The 21969-nt window shown below is 37.7% G+C and overlaps 1 protein-coding gene across 2 annotated transcripts in view; it reads right to left on the reverse strand.

Moving 5' to 3' along the window:
* Positions 1-21969, reverse strand: part of LOC107691233 (probable helicase with zinc finger domain) — a 71730-nt gene that overhangs the window by 47392 nt on the left and 2369 nt on the right. Inside the window, exons 2-13 of one of the 2 annotated variants that reach the window (XM_016489741.1) lie at positions 20134-20340; positions 19373-19409; positions 18566-18690; positions 17546-17602; positions 13568-13616; positions 13344-13419; positions 13053-13251; positions 9017-9124; positions 8365-8665; positions 5850-6117; positions 4657-4996; positions 1325-1455 (exon numbers count right to left, since the gene is read on the reverse strand). In XM_016489741.1, the coding sequence (XP_016345227.1) occupies positions 1325-1455; positions 4657-4996; positions 5850-6117; positions 8365-8665; positions 9017-9124; positions 13053-13251; positions 13344-13419; positions 13568-13616; positions 17546-17602; positions 18566-18690; positions 19373-19409; positions 20134-20322 (1880 nt within the window). In that variant the 5' untranslated portion in view covers positions 20323-20340. Of the gene's footprint in view, positions 1-1324; positions 1456-4656; positions 4997-5849; positions 6118-8364; positions 8666-9016; positions 9125-13052; positions 13252-13343; positions 13420-13567; positions 13617-14300; positions 14358-15320; positions 15446-16128; positions 16166-16889; positions 17094-17545; positions 17603-18565; positions 18691-19372; positions 19410-20133; positions 20341-21969 lie in introns of those variants that run through there. The other variant, XM_016489742.1, reaches the window with a different exon arrangement.

Raw genomic sequence — 21969 nt, forward strand, 5'->3', positions numbered from 1 at the left:
TGCTATCTATATTTCCTTCTAGCAATCACTTTACCAGATAGATAGATAGATAGAAAGATACCTGTTGTGGTTGTATTGTTAAGTTTTTCTTGCACCCTTCATTTTCTTTGCACTTGAATAGACTGTGTAGTGAATGAGCCACAGCATAAACTGCTTTGTACACATTACTTGCATATCTTTGTTCAGGCACATCATCACTGAAGTTTTTTAGCACAAGCAGATCCCGATATATGTTGCAATTTACTGCATATTGAGAAGAATTTCCCTCAGTGTGTAAGCATGGAAACGCTGTTTCCCAGAATACTTTTGTAACATAATCTTCAAAACCTTCAATATCAATTTTTCTCACTGCAAAACCCAGTGACCCTCCCAGTACATGAAAACTGTTTGGAGTGATCAAACGCTTTGCTGTTATCCATGCTTCCACACCAATCATCTGGAGGCCTGTAATGTTTTGAATACTTAGATGTTCAAGTAGGTTGTACATCTCGTAACTGGTAAGAAATGCAACAATCACTTTTGCTGTGCTTTTTTTAATTGTCTCTACCACTTTTTGGAGTTTGTCAGGCTCTGTTCGGTAGAATTTTACAGAGTACTCCACACAAATCCCCTCCTCCTGGGCTGTATTGAGAAATATTGCCATGCCATTGTTTCCATAGTCATTATCAGTATTCACAGTTCCAACCCAAGACCAGCCTAAGAGCTTGACTATGTATGCAAGTGCTCTGCTCTGGTGGTAGTCACTAGCAATAGTCCTGAAGAAAAAGGGGTAATCTTTCCTATTACTGAGGCATTCACATGTGGCTGAGTGACTTATCTGAAAAAGAAAGCACAGGAAACAGTGAAACAGTAATGTGCATGAAGATAGTGGAATATATTTAGTGTTATTGCCCCTTACCACTGGAATTTTAAATGGTCCTGTAGTTCTGGACAGAATCACTGTAGTAGAAGACTCTGTTTCTCCAATGATAGCATGTATCAGAGACTGTTTGCATATGTATGTGTCCCCTGCTGCAACATTATGACCATTCATCAATGCCATAGTTGCACTCATAGAAGAGAGTCTCGAACCACAAGTATCATAGATTCTGTAGCCAATAGAAACATTTGGAAGCAAACTTTCACTTCGGTTAATCTCCTCAATGGCAAAAATCATGGTCTGTGCCCTTCTGAAATCTCTCAGATTCACACTGTTAACAACAAGTAGGCAAAATACACAACAATAATAATAATAAATACACACACGCACTGCAGTGTGTGTGTGTGTGTGTGTGTGTGTGTGTGTGTGAAACTCGCTCGTTTGGGTCTTTGTGTGTGCTCGTACCTGTTGGGACTCCAGGGGATTGTGGGAGTGAGGCTGACATCTGGAAACAGGATACCGCTATCGCGGACGCGATCCAGAGCATAGTGCATCTCACACAGAGGAAGCCTGTTCAGCTGAAACTGCAGCTCCACCTTGCATCCAAACACACACAAACACACCCACTGTTCAAACAGACTCTGCCAAGACTTTCTGTATTTTTTTGCACACACTTTTCTAGCAGCGCCTGCCATGTGCTACAGACAACAGATCTAGCAGACGATTGAAAATGTCTTTTAAAGGAATGGTTTTCAATAGACAACGTAAAATAAACAATTTTAATGATAAAACTGCAAAAACACATGGTTTCAGAAGACTTTGAATACAGCACTAAAGTCTTATGGACTAACACTTTGGAGATATCGCTTTCACAGAAGAAAAGAATTCATATAGGCTTAGAATGACCTGAGGGCGAGTAAATGACATACTTCTCATTTCTAGATGAACTATCCCTTTAAGAAAATGGTGATTTTTAAGACCTTTTGGTCCGTATTTCATACACAGCATCAGGCTTGGGAGGGTTACTTTAAAAATGTATTCCGCTACAGTTACAAATTACTTAATGAAAAAAGTATTCAGTAACGTAATCCAAGCACCGCAATATGAAAGTAATGTAATCGGATTACTTTTGGATTCCTTCACGGTCACATATGTAAATATGGTCAAGTAAAAGCAATATCATAAAAAATACTTATATTTATATGATGCAAGATATAAACTACCTGATACACAAAAACGTGTTGTTAGCGCTGCTCTGACGATTTTATCAGTTTTTTGTATCCTGAGTAACGCCGTTACATGTATTCCGTTACACCCCAACCCTGCACAGCATTAGAATGAATCTATTATCATCCCACGTATGGCTTGAAATGTTCTGGGACAATTTTGCAATCATTTAAGGAACCGTGTCAAATTATCATATATGGCGACACAAAACCCAAGCCCACACAGGGATTCTGCGAGACAAAGGATTCAACACTATTTAAATACAGTGAGAGAGAGAGTGTGTGTTATGCTGCAGGGCACAGTGATAAATAGGATCTGTTAGACAGAGTAAAGAGGGTAAATTAGGCCAAATCCTGCTCTTTGTAGGGCAGCCTGCTTGCTGACAGCGTCTTGCCTTTTGACAAAAGTCTCTGGGGTTTCTGCCATCGCAATTCAATTTACAATGGCAAATGGCGTACACTGCTTAAACTAATTCCACTACATATCTCTGGCACGTCTCTCTAAGACAAGACAACTGAGACTGTACACAACAAGTAGAAAACAGTCTAAAACTCTTCACCGTTTACATCAACACAGACATCAACCAATTAACGTCTTTTCCAGCAAGTAACCAGAGACGAGAAGCTTGACGAGAAACAGTAAATATAGACTAAACTTTACTTGAAAGGTTTAACAGCTTGAAGGTTAAATGTCTTATGTAGTTCTGGAGAGGTGAATTTCAAGCATGTAGGCCCCAGGTGGTTGCTAGGGTGTTTTGGTGGGTTGCTAGGGCGTCACTAATTGGTTTCTAAGGCGTTCTGGCTGGTTACTATACACTGCTAGGGTGTTCTGGCTGGTTGTTAAGGTGTTAACAGAAGTTGCTAGGGCATTGATAGACTAGGTTGTTCTGGCTAGTTTCTATGAGAAGACAGCAGTTGTTAAGAGTCTTCTGCCAAGGCATTACTAAGGGGGGTCGTTAGCATGTTCAGGCTGGTTGTTAGGCTAGGGTATTCTAGTTTATAGGAGTTGATAGTGGTTACTAGGGTTTTTGGATGGTTGCTAGGATGTTGCTAGGGCATTCTGGCTAGTTTATAATAAACTACAGAAGTTGCTAGGGGGTTCTGGTTAGGGTTGGGTACCGAAACCCGCTACCAATATGGTACAACTCGGGAAATGAGAGCATCCGATGAGCGCATGAATGCAGTAATTACACTTGCTCCGATGGCAGCAGGTAGCCTTCCGTTAACTAAGCAAAACATGCTTAAATTAAAATACCTAAAGCTAAACCTCCCTTGCATTCACATTTCTAAACCTGTTGTCCAACAAAAGAGAACATTATAACCTTTTTACTCCACAACACCATTCAAATGCTTCCTTTTGTGATCTGATGTGGCTTTTTGTCAGAGAATGAGGCAGAAAATATGTTCCATAGGCTACTTTAAAAAGATTACATTGATTAGCAATGAATTATAAATATACTTAATTATGAAAATACCAGAGATGGCTTGAATAACACAGATAAACTATAGTGTCGCAGTCGAGTGTTTATTGTCTTTGTTTTATCATTCAAAATGTTTATATGTTCCGTTTACTCAGTTACAGTGATAATAGCGATGCCTTTGTCCATATAAGGGATTACCTGGAGGGTCATGCTTGTGGATATGTGGATTTTCTGTGGGAGGGCGCCCTCTGCTGTCCAGTATGAATGGCCAATCCATCATTTTTTGGGGCAATTTTTATTTATTTTTTAATAAGTATCGGTTCAGGCACTGGAACCGTTTTAAAAGTATCGATTTGGCACCGGTATCGAAAAAAAAAAAATGATACCCAACCCTAGTTCTGGTGGCTCACTAGGCCATTGCTAGGGTGTTCTGGGTGGCTGACAGGTGTTAACAGAGGTTGCTAGGATAAACTGGTTGGTTGATAGGGTGTTGTTAGGCTAGGATGTTCTAGCTAGTATCTGAGGAAACAGTTCTAAGTTGCCGGGGTGCTGTGGTGGGTTGTTTAACTGGGGCATTACTAGTGGGTTGTTCTGCAGGTTGCTACGGTATTCTAGCCGGTTTATAGGAGTCAACAGAGGTTACAGTTTGTTTTGGCTGGTTGCTAGGGCGTTGCTAAATTGGGGTAATCTTGCTGAAAGCTAGGGTGTTCTGGCTAGTTTACAGGAGATTACATAAGTTGCTATGGTGGGTTGGCAAAGCATTGCTAGTTGGTCTCTAAGGTGTTCTGGCAGGTTGCTATGCATTTCTAGGGAGTTGATAGGCTAGGGTGTTTTGGCTCATTTATAGGAGACGGTAAAGTTGTTAAGGTGTTCTGGCTGGTTGCTACCGAAATACTAGGGTCTTCTGGTTGGTTGACAGGCGTTGATAGGCTAAGGTGTTCAGGCTCATTTATAGGAGATGGTAAAGTTGCTAAGGCGTTCTCGCTGGTTTCTAGGGTGTTGCTAGGCTACGGTGTTCTGGCTGGTTTATAGGAGATCGAATATATATTATAGGAAGTTCTGGCTGGTAGCTAGGGCGTTGATATGCTTGGGTGTAAACTGGCTATTTTTTATAACATAATTAGTCTTTTTGAATAATGTCATAACATACCTGCAGCTCCTGATCCGACACCAGTCCTAGCTCGTCACAGCAGTCCTTACAGACCCGCAGAAAGATGTAGTCTTTCGTCTTTTCCTCAATCAGGGCCTCGTACACACGTTCCTTGGCTCCAGATGGCTGGTTCTGACCCATCCGCTCCTTAAAGACAGGCAGCAGCAGCACAGAGTTGACCTTTGTCATGACTAGACGCCCAGCCAGCGTATCTTCAGACAGCGTCTCTGTCAGCTTGAAGCGTGCAAACAGCTGTCCGTTCTGAGCGTACTTGGCGCCACCAGAAATGCCAGTCAACATAAAGCTCGTCACCAGCTGCAGGTTCACCTTGATGTTGAACCTGAGAAAAAAAAGCAGCACGTTTAGGAAAACATGATACAGCAATGTTGGTTGCACCAGTTACTGTCCGCCAACTACTGACCTCAGTTTACATGTCAGGAAATATTACTAAAGGAAGAATAATATATCAATAATTAAATCACAATATTTAACAACAAATGTGATTTGAAACCCCTAATATCTCAAAATAAATGAACAGAAGAATAATTTTACTTCCACAAACGCTCACTTGCTTTTTCAAAAAGACCACCAACGACCTCTAGTGGTAACAAATAGGAATTATTATTAAAGATTATAGAAGAATATTTCATTATATAGGCTTAATCAAGAAACAATATGAAATTTGATGCATATTGACTCAAGACTCATGCAAAAGTCAGTGAAACTAAAAGCTCCAGTCTGCAATTTCCAGATGTCCGGGTGCACACCTTTTATCACCTCTTCAGCAAACAAAGTTGCATTTACAAATGAACAGGCTGCAAATATGAGCACTTATTAGGAAAAACTAGAAGATCTGACTAAGTTTAGTCAGTACGCAGGTATACTGCATCAAATCTTTCTTTTGAATGTAGCATGTAAACAGGTTATCCTTCTGCAGAACTTATACATCCCCAAATGACTTCTGAGTTTCGTAAGTAATTGTTACTTTTGGATGCTTTTATATTCATGTAAAAAGATAACATTCCACTGAGCCATTCCACTATTATTAAAGTTACAACACTGTTGCATCCTGATATTACTGTGCTACTGTCAACTTTATAATTACCTCTACATTATAAACGTGATCTACAACTGGTTGCTTTACACATCGGTCGGAGAGCCACTCTTGTGGACCAGACTCTGAGACTACTCACTTGCTGACTTCTTTGTACTGAGCGATCTCCTCGATGTAGAGCAGGTCGTGCAGACGGGGCTGGTAATTGTCTCTGGTGAGGGTTTTGTCCAGCACAGACTGGGTGAAGAGCTGGTCTGCAGAGAGGGGGATCTGGTAGCGGGTCAGTAGACTGCGCTCTAGATCCATGTTTTCATTAGGGACAAACTCCACGATGGTTTTGCATGACGAGTCCCAGCGCTTAGCCGTCATCAGGAGCTGCTGTCGCGCCTGCATCAAGTGCTCCAGATCTGTGGGATTATGGGTAGTGGATAATGATGGAAATGCTGATCTAGGGTCATATTTGACAATATACTGATATGCATGCAGTTAGGATCTCTGGTGAGGCATATATTTGATAAAAAGTAGAGGAGATACTTAGCAGAAATTCTGTGCCTCACATAAAGCTATACTATGGCATCAGAAGACGTGGAATAAAGTGCCTGACTTATATATGTGAGCCTGGAGCACAAAAGCAGTCTTAAGTCGCTGGGGTATATTTGTAGCAATAGCCAAAAATACATTGTATGGGTCAAAATGATCGATTTTTCTTTTATGCCAAAAATCATTAGGATATTAAGTAAAGATCATGTTCCATGAAGATATTTTGTCAATTTCCTACTGTAAATATATCAAAACTTAATTTTTGATTAGTAATATGCATTGCTAAGAACTTCATTTGGACAACTTTAAAGATGATTTTCTCAATATTTAGATTTTTTTGCACCCTCAGATTCCAGAATTTCAAATAGTTGTATCTCGACCAAATATTGTCCGATCCTAACAAACCATACATCAATGGAAAGCTTATTTATTCAGCTTTCGGATTATGTATACATCTCAATTTTAAAAAATTGACCCTTATGACTGGTTTTGTGCTCCAGTGTCACATATCATAATTTATCAGAAGGGGTAAAAAAAAATGGGGGGGTGCACAGGACCAGTTTTGCTCTAGATGACAAAATTTATATATCATCAATGTGAAGGAGTATTGATAAAATCTGCCATTGTTTTGCAAGAGTATGAAAGCTATAAATTCGTAAAGTTACATTATAGATGCATACACTACCATTCAAAGGTATGGGGTCAGTAAGAAGTCACTTAGGCTCAAGGCTGCATTTATTTGATAAAAAATACAGTAAAAACAGTAATATTGTGAAATATTACATAACTCTTGTTAATATATTTTGAATGTAATTTATTCCTGTGATGAGAAAAAAAAAGCTGAATTTTCAGCATCATAACTCCAGTCTTCAGTGTCACATGATCTTCAGAAATCAGTCTAATATGCTGCTCAAGAAACATTTCTGATTATTATCAATTTTATCATAACAGGTGTGCTGCATATTATTAATAATATTTTTGTGGAAACAGTGATACATTTTTTTCAGATTCTTTGATGAGCAGAAGGTTAAAAAGAACAGCATTTATTTGATTAATAATGTTTCTGTAACCATGTGAAAGTCTATCACTTTTAATTAATTTAATGGTTCCTTGTTTAACAAAAGTTATAATAAAACAACTGATCCCACAATTTTGAACGGTAGAGCATCGCTACCTATCGGAACTGGTTGTTTTAAAAATATTTTCATGCCACGGTCAGGATCAACTTAAAGGAAAACAGGTAAGAAAAACTAAGAGATAGACAAAGAGGATAAAAAAATGATTTTAGTGCATATTTTATAAAAACCTCAAAAAAAATTTTTTTTCTATAATAAATGGAAATTTTGCTACATATACATGCTACAAAAAAAGGAAGAAAAAAAAATATATATATGTGACCCTGGAGCACAAAAGCAGTCTTAAGTCGCTGGGGTATATTTGTAGCAATAGACAACAATACATTGTATGGGTCAAAATGATCCGATTTTTCTTTTATGCCAAAAATAATTAGGACATTAAGTAAAAATCATGTTCCATGAAGATATTTTGTAAATTTCCTACTGTAAATATATCAAAACTTAATTTTTGATTAGTAATATGCATTGCTAAGAACTTCATTTGGACAACTTTAAAGGCAATTTTCTCAGTATTTTGATTTTTTTGCACCCTCAGATTCCAGATTTTCAGATAGTTGTATCTCAGCCAAATATTGTCCTATCCTAACAAACAATAGAAAGCTTATTTATTCAGCTTTCAGATGACGTATAAATATCAATTTTGAAAAATTGACCCTTATGACTGGTTTTGTGCTCCAGTGTCACATATACACATACATATATAGGTTAGTTAGTTAGAATAGGTTTGTTGCAAGGTTCTTTCCTTTGCTGCAATAGCAAATTTTCAGCAGAAGGCACTTGACTTGGTGCCTTTTTGTTATTTTTGGAGCTTTAAAATAATTATTGACTTTCATTGATAAATAAATAACAGCATGAACCCTCTAAAATGTTCTTTTGTCTTTTCCACAAAAGAATCAAAGTCCTGCTCGCTTGAAACCACACAAGGTTTTTTCAATTCTTTAACACATAACTTTTAAGCATTTTCCCACAGTGTCCTACCTTCAATGGAGGCGGCGTCCACCATCACTCGCTGCATGAGCACGGGCTCAGAGCCAAAATCAAAAACCACGGTCTGCCGGAAGGTTCCGAAGATCTCTGTGCTGAAGGAGACCACCACAGTGTAAACGCAGTGATCCAAGCCGTTCTGCACCAGGTCAGCCACGCTCCACTCCTGACAGCCGCCCTCACACACCCCCTGGGGCACCTGGGTAGACGCGTCCCCGGCCGAGACCGCCGTGATGGAGAAATGTGGCCGGTTGGCATCGTAAAGCAGAGCGATGCGGTGTAGCGTACGGACCGGCTGTTTGTGACAAAAAAAATTCCTGTTCGTATTAGCCTAGAGATTCAAATCCTTTTCCAAGATCACTAACAATTTCTAAGGCTTTAAATTCGACACAGGCCCGTGTTAATTCCATAAGCAGGAAATAGGAAATTCAATGAAGAAAAATACTATAGCAAATCATTATTTGCTATTATTTATAAAATCTTTAATAGCTTAAAAAATAACATGCACAATACGAACGAGTGTTAAAGTTAATTGATTTTGCATTGACTTTAACTTTGAATACATTATCAGATTTGAACACTAACACAAAAATATTTTCTTCAAACACACAGTGGCTTGTGAAAAGAGAGGCTAGATTGTCCAAACCTTGCAGAAGAGTGTGAACGTCCAAGAGTGTGATGATTTCTTGGTGTTGACGGTAATTGAGAGATCTGAGCTGTGCTCCACTTTAACTCCATCCACACAGTCATTCATCTGCACGACACGACAAACCATTAAAATCAACAGACGAGCAGCAGCATCAGCAAATGCTCACCACTTCTGACTGTATTGACTGTACAGGGCCACAGTATGTCAAAACATTCTTTCTGTAAACATAAACTATGCCACAGTGTTGCCAAGAAGCACACCGTATATTACATATGGGTCTCGCTATCAGCCTGTTATATAACTAGCAATACATCAGTAGTAGACTTTAGGGCTGTCAAAAAAAATTAGAATTTCTAATATTCGTGGAATTTAAAATAAAAATCCACATTCGAATGCAAAAACGTTGCATTCGAATTTTAGGTGTGCATCAGGCAGCCTTATCAGTGGCGCACGAAATGCGATGACGATGTAAGTGTCGTTGCATTTTAATGCTTTTGTTAGCCTATCCAGTTGAACCCACTAGATGCGGTGCTGCAACGTTGTTCATTCAAAATATTGCGGGAAAAAAGAAGATCAATGCGGAGATGATGTTGTTTATGTCAAAACTGAAACCAAACACATATTTCGCGCATTTTCTAGAGGGATGTCTATCACCATTGCACTCGCATCTCGCACAAGAGAGCCGCATGTTTAGAAAGCCATGTAAAAATGTAAGTTCAACTTTTTAAAAACATGTCTCAAGACTTTATGGCGGTTTTTCCCCATCCTACTGCATCTCAAGTTTTTAAATGAAGGAAGTACTCTTTGTGACTGGTTTTCGGTCCTTTGTATTAAACTATACTGTACATACATGCATGATTCTGTTTTGTTTCTAATTGTTTAAGCAACTTTAATTATATAAGGTTTATAAACGTTATTTTAAACATTATGCACTTTTTCAAAGATAGTTGTGTTATTTTATTACGAGCTTTTCGAGCCTTGTGTCACGCTCGTTCAGCGCCTCGTTTCGCTTCGACGGCTTTCAGCCTCACCCTGCTTCATTCTACTACGTTAATAGCAACTTTAATTATATAAGGTTTATAAACATTATTTTAAACATTATGCACTTTTTTCCAAAGATAGTCGTGTTATTTTATTATGCTTTGAAGAAACGTGCATAATATTTTGTTCAATGCGCCCTCTTGTGGCCTCAGGAGAGAAGCCAAAAGCTTTTTTCACCCCTACTGAAATTATGCCTTTTAAATTTGAATATAATTCGAATATTGATAATATTTAAGTACAAAATTCCAATTTAGTTTTTCAGCCATTTTGACAGCCCTAGTAGACTTCAGAGTAGTAATACACCAAAATAAACCAAAAAACTTTACCTGAAAACAAAGTTGATTTAATAATCAATTAGTCAAACGGACTTAAAGGCAGGGTAGGTGATTTGGTTCCAAAACAGTTTTTTGTTATGCTTGCTGAAAGTCACATCCCGATAGCAATCACTAAGTTAAGTGGTCTAAATGTATTCATATGCATTTATATCGTCTGTGGAAGGCGTAGGACCATAAAGTGTTCGTCCAATCATATTCCTCAGTCCAGGGGCTACGATAGGCAGTCCTACCTGCCCATCAAAGTATGTATTTGCATACCTCCACACAGACATGATACGTCATCAGAGTGTTCCATTACGCTATTGCAGACCGTTATTATTGTAATGTTATGCGCTTTGTACAGTAATGTGTTTTGGAGGAGGCGTGGTTTTGGGGAGTGATTTGCAGCGAGGGTGGGATCTTATGCTCTCAAAGCTAGCTTGCTATTGCTAGCCTCTCAGAAATCGACTACCCTACATTTAATAATTAACCCTTTTATACACAGAAGGCAGTTTTTATATAAACCTTTTGACTAATAATTATGTTTCTACTAGAGATGAAACGGTATGACATTTTCTTATCATGATTATAGTGACCAAAATGATCACCGTTATCAGTATTATCATGGTACTGTTAAAATGTGCTGGAAATCTTCAAAAAGTACCGACACATAAATCGTTTCACCAAGTTTTATATTTAAAATCAACAAACAACAAATAAAATTATTTTTTGTTTGCATAAACACTAAAACAATAACATTACCAATGATGTCTGGATTTTAAATGACAACATGACTGACAACAGTTTATCTAATAGCATGTACGAAACGTTCAAATAAAGTTTTGAAAAAGTTTCATAAAATGGTAAACCTCACATTTCAGCCTTTAAATAAAGAAAAGGGTTAAGTCAAAATGATAACTGATTAATAAATGATTATATGTATTTTCCTGCTCCATAAATAATTCTAGATAGCTTATTAAAATTGTTTAAATGTGTAGAATCCGCATACGCTTGTTTTTCATCAACTGCTCAATTTACAGCAGGGCATGCAAATTCAGTCAATTTTTTGGCCAGACAAAAACTGCACACAGGCTGAATGTAAATGTAACTCTCTGTAAATCCACTCTCTGACACTAGGTGGCGCTAATGGAACAGCAGAATTAGAGCTGTTTTTCCGTAATCTCCGTGGACAAAGCACTGCAATAAGAACACTTCCAGAGATTGTCTTAATATAGGGAGATGAGAGGGTCTGTATTACTTACTATTGGAGAAAGCATAACGGTCAACATGGATCACGTGTGCCTTAATAACCAATCACATTACAGCCTTGACGTCATTGAATTTCAGTCAGAGTTGTGCGACATTCATTCACCGTTTACGGATACCATAGGAATGAATGAGAAATGCCGTAAACTTAATCCCACCCGTCGCAAAAAGTCAGTGACTTCACTTATAAAATGAATTTTTTTTCCAGTGTTAACTCTAAAAATAGTTAAATCTAAAAGTATTGCTTAGTGTAAAACATGTTGGAGATTAGCTGATAGGCTGTCGATTCATTAAATGATAAGCTGTTTCCTCTAAAAAGCTGTTTATTCAGCGTAGTGAAGCAATTCATTCATTCATATATCCATTTGTATAATTCCCTTAGCACTCTTTTAAAACCTCCCAGCTTTCCGCCATGTTTTCACACAAATCGAAACTACTGTTACTTAAAACTGTGCTTTATGCTGGACAATATTTATTTATCCCGAGTTGTTCAAATCGCGGTAATCGAATACGATTTTAATGAGAATTAAAATACGAAACCGCAATACTAACCGTGGGGAATTTTATAATGATTTATCGTCAAACCGGTAATTGTTTCATCCCTAGTTTTTACTGCAAAACATTGTTGAAATATAAACATTTCAACACAGGCTGTAATAATTTTCATTACATTATTTCATATTAGATAATAAAGACAACTGGTTATATATGAATATGTAATATAGTGCATATATTTAGTAAAAAAAAATTGAAAATTTATTTTTTTCAGCTAACTAACAAGTTTATGGACGCTGAATGGCTTTCCTGATGTAAATGTAACATTACATGACATTGTTTACAAGCAGTTTTGTTAACACTGATTCAGCGATTACATGATAGATTTCATAAAGTTGTACTGGTTCTTTTAACATTCCTTCTGATGTTCATTCATGTTTATTTTGTGCTATAACTAGTAATAAAGAGGAAGAGACGAAGATGTACTGATGTGGCTACACTGATCTATTACGCCACAAAGAGTGTCAAAAGTTTTTGGTTGAACTTTGTGATCAAACTGACAGGATTTGAAAGCTGAGACTTTGTTTCATATCAAAAGTAACAAAGCACAAAGCTTATTGCGATTAATGGATGGCAGGTCTCCACAAACAAGAGGTTCACGCATGAAAATAGCATAGACTTAAAAGATCTTGGATCATTAAAATGAACATCGAATCAAAACGAGAAATCGATATTGCGCTAATTAAACGACACCGTTTTGGTCAATTTCAGCCATCCAAAACTTTCGGCCGATACCAAAAATGTATTTCAATGAGATTTCAGTGCATCACTACTTCATTTTGCCTTTAGTAAGCTGGCTGTAGCTTACTAGTGACTCTCTAGTGAACTGTTAAGATATTCTTTCAAGAGGACTGTACCACTCTCTCCGGCGTGAGGGAGTTGATCCATTTCTCGATGAGCACCTCCATGTAGTTCTCGGTGAAGTGCTTGCCCTCCTGCTGCTGTTTGAGGCGGATGAGTCGGGAGGCGTAGCGCCGTTGCCATTCTGTCAGCTCCTCCTGAGAGTGAGCCGAGGTGCACTGAGCTCCGTACCGGCACAGACCCTGCTCTAAAAACCTGACAGTAACCAGCAAAACAGCACATTACAATCCATCAACAAAGAAAGCGGTGCTGAAAATCAACTCTATTTGCTGACAGGACTAGTGTACCTTTTACACAATGTGTACTCCTCACTACTAGTGACCCCTCGAGGAGGAGGACGAAACTGCCAGCCTTCCTGAACATCTGTCCAGAGAACATCACAAAGAAAGAATTAGGAAAGACCGATAGATAGCGTGTCAGTGCAAAGACCCAAGCTCACAAACACCCAAAGCTAGAATATCAGAGATGAAAAAGGATCCTGGATGCATTGTGAAACTGAAGTGGAACTCACCCTCCTCGTTCTCGTCAACCAACTCTGATGCCATTTCACTCCTCACAGCCTGCAATTGAGACCACCCTTGTGATTCATACGCAAACACACGCACTATTCTCTAACATGTCTCTTAGTCATGCACAAAAGCTGTGGTGAGAGGTACTAGTTCTTGAAACTTGAGTCATTTGAAGGCAAGGGTTAATGTTTTCACAGAGAAATTAAAACGCAAGTAACGCTGACTGTGCGTAAAGCCTTTAAAGGGGAGGTCTAATGCGATTCTGACTTATGTACACTATTAAAAGAGTCGAATTCTCATGCTAAACGAGACCAAAGTCTCAAAACACGAGTTAGACGTATGACGGAGTATTTCTGTGCCAAATACACTCCTTCAGGGCTCGTATAAGTTACGGAAAGTTTTTTTCTCGAGTATGGCCCTGTATGACGTCATAAAAGGCGGGATTCCTTGTATGGGCACTTCTCCCGGAGGAAAGCTCGCACACAAAAGCTGCGAGTGCTCAGGACTCTTTAGCTCCGCCCACGGCATGCCTCCAGGAGCTCGACTGTTTTTGGAGAAAAGCATAAAGCTGTATCTGTCTTTCATTAATCTGATAAAACTAAAAACTCTTTGGAGATATGAGGGATGCAATACTACTCTATAGGTATATTAACATGAGTCTGGCGGAAACTGTGTGTGTTATGTTCCCTTTAAGAATGGGTAATATAAGAAACAATCACAGTAAGACAAACTGACCTCTATTTCTGAGAGGAGCCTCTTCAGTCTTGTCATGTCTTTAGTCATGATCCCATTCTATGACAACCAAAATGCATTTGTAAATTTTAGCAAATTAAAGGGTAAGAAGTTTACAATATAACGTTTGCAGCACAAACTGTAAAGCTTACAGAGCTCCTAAAGCTGAACACACAATTGTAAAGTTTAGCAAATATAAAGTTTACAGAGCAATTGTAAAGTTTGCAGCACAACTATAAATGTTGTAAAGCTTTTTGTAAAGCAAATTGTAAAGCTTACAGGGAACTTGGTTGAGAGCAAAATTGTACAACTGAGAACAAAATTGTAGTTTAAAGCACAAATGCAAAGTTTATAGCAAACTAGAATTTTGTGCAAAATTGTAAAGCTTTCAGAGCACCTAAAGTTAAGCGGTAATTGTAAGGTTTAGAGCAAAATTGAAGTTTATAGTGCAAATGTAAAGTTTACAGCACTACTTTGTGGAGTGAAACTGTAAAGCTTTACAAAGCAACTAAATTTGAGAGCAAAATGTGATAGTTTAGAACAGAGCTGTAGTTTACAGCACAGCTGTAAAAGTTAGAACAAAAACAGTAAAGCTTATAGAAAACTTAGTTGAGAACAAAACTATCGTTTAGAGTGCAAATGCAAAGTTTACAGCACAAATGTAAAATTCAGTGCAAAACTGTAAAGCTTTCACAGCACCTAAGGTTGAGAGGAAGAAAATTGTAAGGTTTAGAGCAAAATTAAAAAGTTTATAGTCCAATTGTAAAGCTTGCTCAAAAATAAATCTTAAACGTTTGTGAGGTTTGGAGAACAATTGAAGTTTACAGAGAAACTAAAGTTGAGAGCAAAATTGTTTTACAGTGTAAACGTCTTTCATTAAAATTAACTAATGTAGATAGTTAACTAAAAGCCATATAAAAGCTTTTACAAGCATGATCAAATCTGAGATACATATCATGATGTCAATTTGAAACGCAATACATCAAGCTAGCTCATTTGGAAAGGAATTGTGAGTTGGTTCACCAGTGGTTCTCCATAGAGTGCTTTAGAGAGAACACTGCACACTTCCTGTAAGCTTCCATCCAGCAGCATACTCTGAAGACCCGCCCTGAAACTGCCATCTCCCTTCCCCAGCTCCTCAGCAAACACTACGAGAACAAACACACCAACACACCCAAGTACTCAAACCAGCCCACACACAAACGAGACATCCCATAATCCTGAGCTGTCTGATGAAAGGCATGGTCCTACTTGAGTGCCTTTTATCCAATTTCACAGGTATCGCAATTTTGATATATCATACTATTTTATGTTTGTTTTCTTTTTTTAAAGATTATTTACACTTCTACTACAATATAATTATTTTTTTTAGAGATGAGCAAATTATGGCATTGATAAATAAATAAATAAATAAAAGATTAAAGGGACAGTTCCCCCAAAAATGAAACTTATGTTATCATTACCCTCGTGTTGTTCCAAACCTGTATGAACTTCTTTATGACAGTTAATGGTAGCCATTGACTTCCACTGTTTTTTTTCTTCTTCTCCATATTATGGAAGTCAATGGCTACCGTCAACTTTTTGGTTACCAACATTCTTCAAAATATCTTCTTTTGTGTTCCACAGAAGAAGGAAATTCATAAAAGTTTGGAACACCATGAGGGTACGGAAATGATAACAGAATTTTTATTTTTGGGTGAACTATCCCTTTAAAAAACGTTTACACAGATGAACGGTTCAACCTGAAAGAACCATACAGCACTAAAAGTACTAACAGTGGCCAGTGGTAAATCTTGCATAATGATAGTTTGTTTTAGTTTTTTCATCTTACCATGCTTGCAGTCTTCATCAGCCTGATCGTAGTCTTTCTGTTGAATCAAAAAAAGCACAAATTGTTTGTTACTTTTCCACCCTCCTAATCTAAAACTATCAGCTATGGGGTGTAAAAATAACTAAGTGGCAATTATAGGCACTGTGAAAGGTCCACAATAATTCATACTTGAGCACTTAAAAGCAATAATGTAAACTACTCTTTGTTTTTGAAATTTACTTATAAAAATCAATAGAAGATCACTTAAGATTTTCTCAGCAAATTAACTTCGACCTGTATAATAACCATTTTTCTTTATGTTTTGACTTCATAGAGCTTTAGAACACAGCAAATGTTCCTGAAACCTTTCACCTGAAACAAGAAACTCAGCGGACACCAGTTTTATAGTTGTTTGACTCTTGAACCTAGTTGTTTAGAGACTAACAATTGAGTTTGCACTCAAGCTCATCTTCAAAAGATGGTTTTATCTTTTAATTAAAAACACTGTAGTTGATTTTTGCAACGAGACAAGGCAGGAAATTAATACACATCACCAGACAAATGGGAGTATTATTTTAAAGTGGGCTTTTTTTTTTGGTTAAGTAACAGTGATAAACAGTAAATAAAAGTCTGTAAGGTGCATGTCTGATTGGCAGTGTAGGTATGAGCTGATCTTCTGTGTTGCTTTGTCACTTACGTCTTCATAAACACCACAAAAAGGAAAAGGTATAAAATAAACTAAAAACATGGATGTATTTCTATGCTATGACGTGCAGCCTCACCAGCTGGAGTCGTGCTGCTATGCGATAGAGCAGGGCACGCTTTCGGAGGAAGGCCGTGCTGGGGGTCGGGGTCTGGGGCCCCATGGCCAGCAGGGCCTCTGTGCTGTGAGCCGCTGCCGCCTCATACTCCTGCCTCACTAATGATCCAATGGCCTCGTCACATGACTTCTGTGGCCTCCTGTCCTCCATGACTCTGGGACAGAGTTTCTGTCATGGGAAATACAAAGGGTTAATCACCTAAAAATTGTTGTATTTGTGACCCTGGAGCACAAAAGCAGTCTTAAGTCGCTGGGGTATATTTGTAGCAATAGCCAACAATACATTTTCTCGAGTATGGCCCTGTATGACGTCATAAAAGGCGGGATTCCTTGTATGGGCACTTCTCCCGGAGGAAAGCTCGCACACAAAAGCTGCGAGTGCTCAGGACTCTTTAGCTCCGCCCACGGCATGCCTCCAGGAGCTCGACTGTTTTTGGAGAAAAGCATAAAGCTGTATCTGTCTTTCATTAATCTGATAAAACTAAAAACTCTTTGGAGATATGAGGGATGCAATACTACTCTATAGGTATATTAACATGAGTCTGGCGGAAACTGTGTGTGTTATGTTCCCTTTAAGAATGGGTAATATAAGAAACAATCACAGTAAGACAAACTGACCTCTATTTCTGAGAGGAGCCTCTTCAGTCTTGTCATGTCTTTAGTCATGATCCCATTCTATGACAACCAAAATGCATTTGTAAATTTTAGCAAATTAAAGGGTAAGAAGTTTACAATATAACGTTTGCAGCACAAACTGTGAAGCTTACAGAGCTCCTAAAGCTGAACACACAATTGTAAAGTTTAGCAAATATAAAGTTTACAGAGCAATTGTAAAGTTTGCAGCACAACTATAAATGTTGTAAAGCTTTTTGTAAAGCAAATTGTAAAGCTTACAGGGAACTTGGTTGAGAGCAAAATTGTACAACTGAGAACAAAATTGTAGTTTAAAGCACAAATGCAAAGTTTATAGCAAACTAGAATTTTGTGCAAAATTGTAAAGCTTTCAGAGCACCTAAAGTTAAGCGGTAATTGTAAGGTTTAGAGCAAAATTGAAGTTTATAGTGCAAATGTAAAGTTTACAGCACTACTTTGTGGAGTGAAACTGTAAAGCTTTACAAAGCAACTAAATTTGAGAGCAAAATGTGATAGTTTAGAACAGAGCTGTAGTTTACAGCACAGCTGTAAAAGTTAGAACAAAAACAGTAAAGCTTATAGAAAACTTAGTTGAGAACAAAACTATCGTTTAGAGTGCAAATGCAAAGTTTACAGCACAAATGTAAAATTCAGTGCAAAACTGTAAAGCTTTCACAGCACCTAAGGTTGAGAGGAAGAAAATTGTAAGGTTTAGAGCAAAATTAAAAAGTTTATAGTCCAATTGTAAAGCTTGCTCAAAAATAAATCTTAAACGTTTGTGAGGTTTGGAGAACAATTGAAGTTTACAGAGAAACTAAAGTTGAGAGCAAAATTGTTTTACAGTGTAAACGTCTTTCATTAAAATTAACTAATGTAGATAGTTAACTAAAAGCCATATAAAAGCTTTTACAAGCATGATCAAATCTGAGATACATATCATGATGTCAATTTGAAATGCAATACATCAAGCTAGCTCATTTGGAAAGGAATTGTGAGTTGGTTCACCAGTGGTTCTCCATAGAGTGCTTTAGAGAGAACACTGCACACTTCCTGTAAGCTTCCATCCAGCAGCATACTCTGAAGACCCGCCCTGAAACTGCCATCTCCCTTCCCCAGCTCCTCAGCAAACACTACGAGAACAAACACACCAACACACCCAAGTACTCAAACCAGCCCACACACAAACGAGACATCCCATAATCCTGAGCTGTCTGATGAAAGGCATGGTCCTACTTGAGTGCCTTTTATCCAATTTCACAGGTATCGCAATTTTGATATATCATACTATTTTATGTTTGTTTTCTTTTTTTAAAGATTATTTACACTTCTACTACAATATAATTATTTTTTTTAGAGATGAGCAAATTATGGCATTGATAAATAAATAAATAAATAAAAGATTAAAGGGACAGTTCCCCCAAAAATGAAACTTATGTTATCATTACCCTCGTGTTGTTCCAAACCTGTATGAACTTCTTTATGACAGTTAATGGTAGCCATTGACTTCCACTGTTTTTTTCTTCTTCTCCATATTATGGAAGTCAATGGCTACCGTCAACTTTTTGGTTACCAACATTCTTCAAAATATCTTCTTTTGTGTTCCACAGAAGAAGGAAATTCATAAAAGTTTGGAACACCATGAGGGTACGGAAATGATAACAGAATTTTTATTTTTGGGTGAACTATCCCTTTAAAAAACGTTTACACAGATGAACGGTTCAACCTGAAAGAACCATACAGCACTAAAAGTACTAACAGTGGCCAGTGGTAAATCTTGCATAATGATAGTTTGTTTTAGTTTTTTCATCTTACCATGCTTGCAGTCTTCATCAGCCTGATCGTAGTCTTTCTGTTGAATCAAAAAAAGCACAAATTGTTTGTTACTTTTCCACCCTCCTAATCTAAAACTATCAGCTATGGGGTGTAAAAATAACTAAGTGGCAATTATAGGCACTGTGAAAGGTCCACAATAATTCATACTTGAGCACTTAAAAGCAATAATGTAAACTACTCTTTGTTTTTGAAATTTACTTATAAAAATCAATAGAAGATCACTTAAGATTTTCTCAGCAAATTAACTTCGACCTGTATAATAACCATTTTTCTTTATGTTTTGACTTCATAGAGCTTTAGAACACAGCAAATGTTCCTGAAACCTTTCACCTGAAACAAGAAACTCAGCGGACACCAGTTTTATAGTTGTTTGACTCTTGAACCTAGTTGTTTAGAGACTAACAATTGAGTTTGCACTCAAGCTCATCTTCAAAAGATGGTTTTATCTTTTAATTAAAAACACTGTAGTTGATTTTTGCAACGAGACAAGGCAGGAAATTAATACACATCACCAGACAAATGGGAGTATTATTTTAAAGTGGGCTTTTTTTTTTGGTTAAGTAACAGTGATAAACAGTAAATAAAAGTCTGTAAGGTGCATGTCTGATTGGCAGTGTAGGTATGAGCTGATCTTCTGTGTTGCTTTGTCACTTACGTCTTCATAAACACCACAAAAAGGAAAAGGTATAAAATAAACTAAAAACATGGATGTATTTCTATGCTATGACGTGCAGCCTCACCAGCTGGAGTCGTGCTGCTATGCGATAGAGCAGGGCACGCTTTCGGAGGAAGGCCGTGCTGGGGGTCGGGGTCTGGGGCCCCATGGCCAGCAGGGCCTCTGTGCTGTGAGCCGCTGCCGCCTCATACTCCTGCCTCACTAATGATCCAATGGCCTCGTCACATGACTTCTGTGGCCTCCTGTCCTCCATGACTCTGGGACAGAGTTTCTGTCATGGGAAATACAAAGGGTTAATCACCTAAAAATTGTTGTATTTGTGACCCTGGAGCACAAAAGCAGTCTTAAGTCGCTGGGGTATATTTGTAGCAATAGCCAACAATACATTGTATGGGTCAAAATTATTGATTTTTCTTTCATGCCAAAAATCATTAGGATATTAAGTAAAGATCATGTTCCATGAAGATATTTAGTAAACTTCCTACTGTAAATATATCAAAACTTAATTTTTGATTAGTAATATGCATTGCTAAGAACTTCATCTGGACAACTTTAAAGATGATTTTCTCAATATTTTAATTTTTTTGCATCCTCAGATTCCAGATTTTCAAATAGTTGTATCTCAGCCAAATATTGTCCGATCCTAACAAACCATACATCAATGGAAAGCTTAAATCTTAAATGTTTAAATCTCAATTTCGAAAAATTGACCTTTATGACTGGTTTTGTGGTCCAGAGTATTTGTACACATAAATCTGCAATAGATTTTCTCTTCACTTTATTATTTTTGCTCCAAGTCTTTTAATCAATTGTGTATGTATTGTTACATAATGCTGTGACATTCAGATTTTAAGTGCAACTAATGTCTCTTTTCATTTGGAATTAAGCCGTTGCTCTAGATTTTCAAATGTACGATTATTATTCAAGGCAGAAACGACTATAAAAGCAGCCGAAGACACATAACAAAGTATGTTTATCTGAAGAACTGTAACTTGCTGAACCACATAAAATGGCATTCAAATACAGATTTTCACACCGGTTGCACTGCTTTGCGCAAATACGGTTGAAGTGTGGTGTCATTTTCCCTTTTCTGTAATAATTAGGTCACAGCTGTAACGTCCATCTGGGCTGAGTTAGCCGTGAATGCTTTTTCCACATTGTTTTTTGGTTTGAGCGAATGCTCCAAAAATTGCATTCCAAGCAACTAAACCAAAATCCCACTAATCTCTAAGCAATATTATATATCCGATGACCATCATATGAGAAGACACAAGCAACAGTTCGGCCAAAATTACACTTCAGTTATGGGTATAACTTTATACTATCAAATTAAAATAATAGTAAATTTAATAAAAATACTACTGCTATAGTATTTTGTACATTACTTGTTTGTTTTTTTAGTAAGTTCTATTTTTTGGTCTTTTCATGCCTTTATTTTGACAGGACAGTAGAAATTTGACAGGAAAGCATAAGGCAAAGAGAAGGGAGCGGGATCGGCAAAAGACCTCGAGACTGGAATCAAACTCAGGTTATTAGCAATAACTGTATCGTTGTTGATATCTGCATAATGTCCATTTTCCATGTGTAACACACCCTGTGCAGAGTCTCTCACTCACACACACACACACACACTCACACACACACTCACTCACACACACTCACACACACACACACACTCACACACTCACACACTCACACCACACTCGCTCTCACACTCGCTCTCACACTCACTCTCTCACACTCACTCTCTCACACACTCACTCTCACACACACTCACTCTCACATACTCACACACACTCTCACATACTCACACACACTCTCACACACTCACACACACTCACTCTCACACACTCTCACACACTCTCACACACACACACACACACACAGAGAAGAGCCTCTC

Source organism: Sinocyclocheilus anshuiensis, unplaced genomic scaffold (assembly GCF_001515605.1).
Source record: "Sinocyclocheilus anshuiensis isolate Anshui unplaced genomic scaffold, SAMN03320099.WGS_v1.1 scaffold202, whole genome shotgun sequence".
NCBI lineage: Eukaryota > Metazoa > Chordata > Actinopteri > Cypriniformes > Cyprinidae > Sinocyclocheilus > Sinocyclocheilus anshuiensis.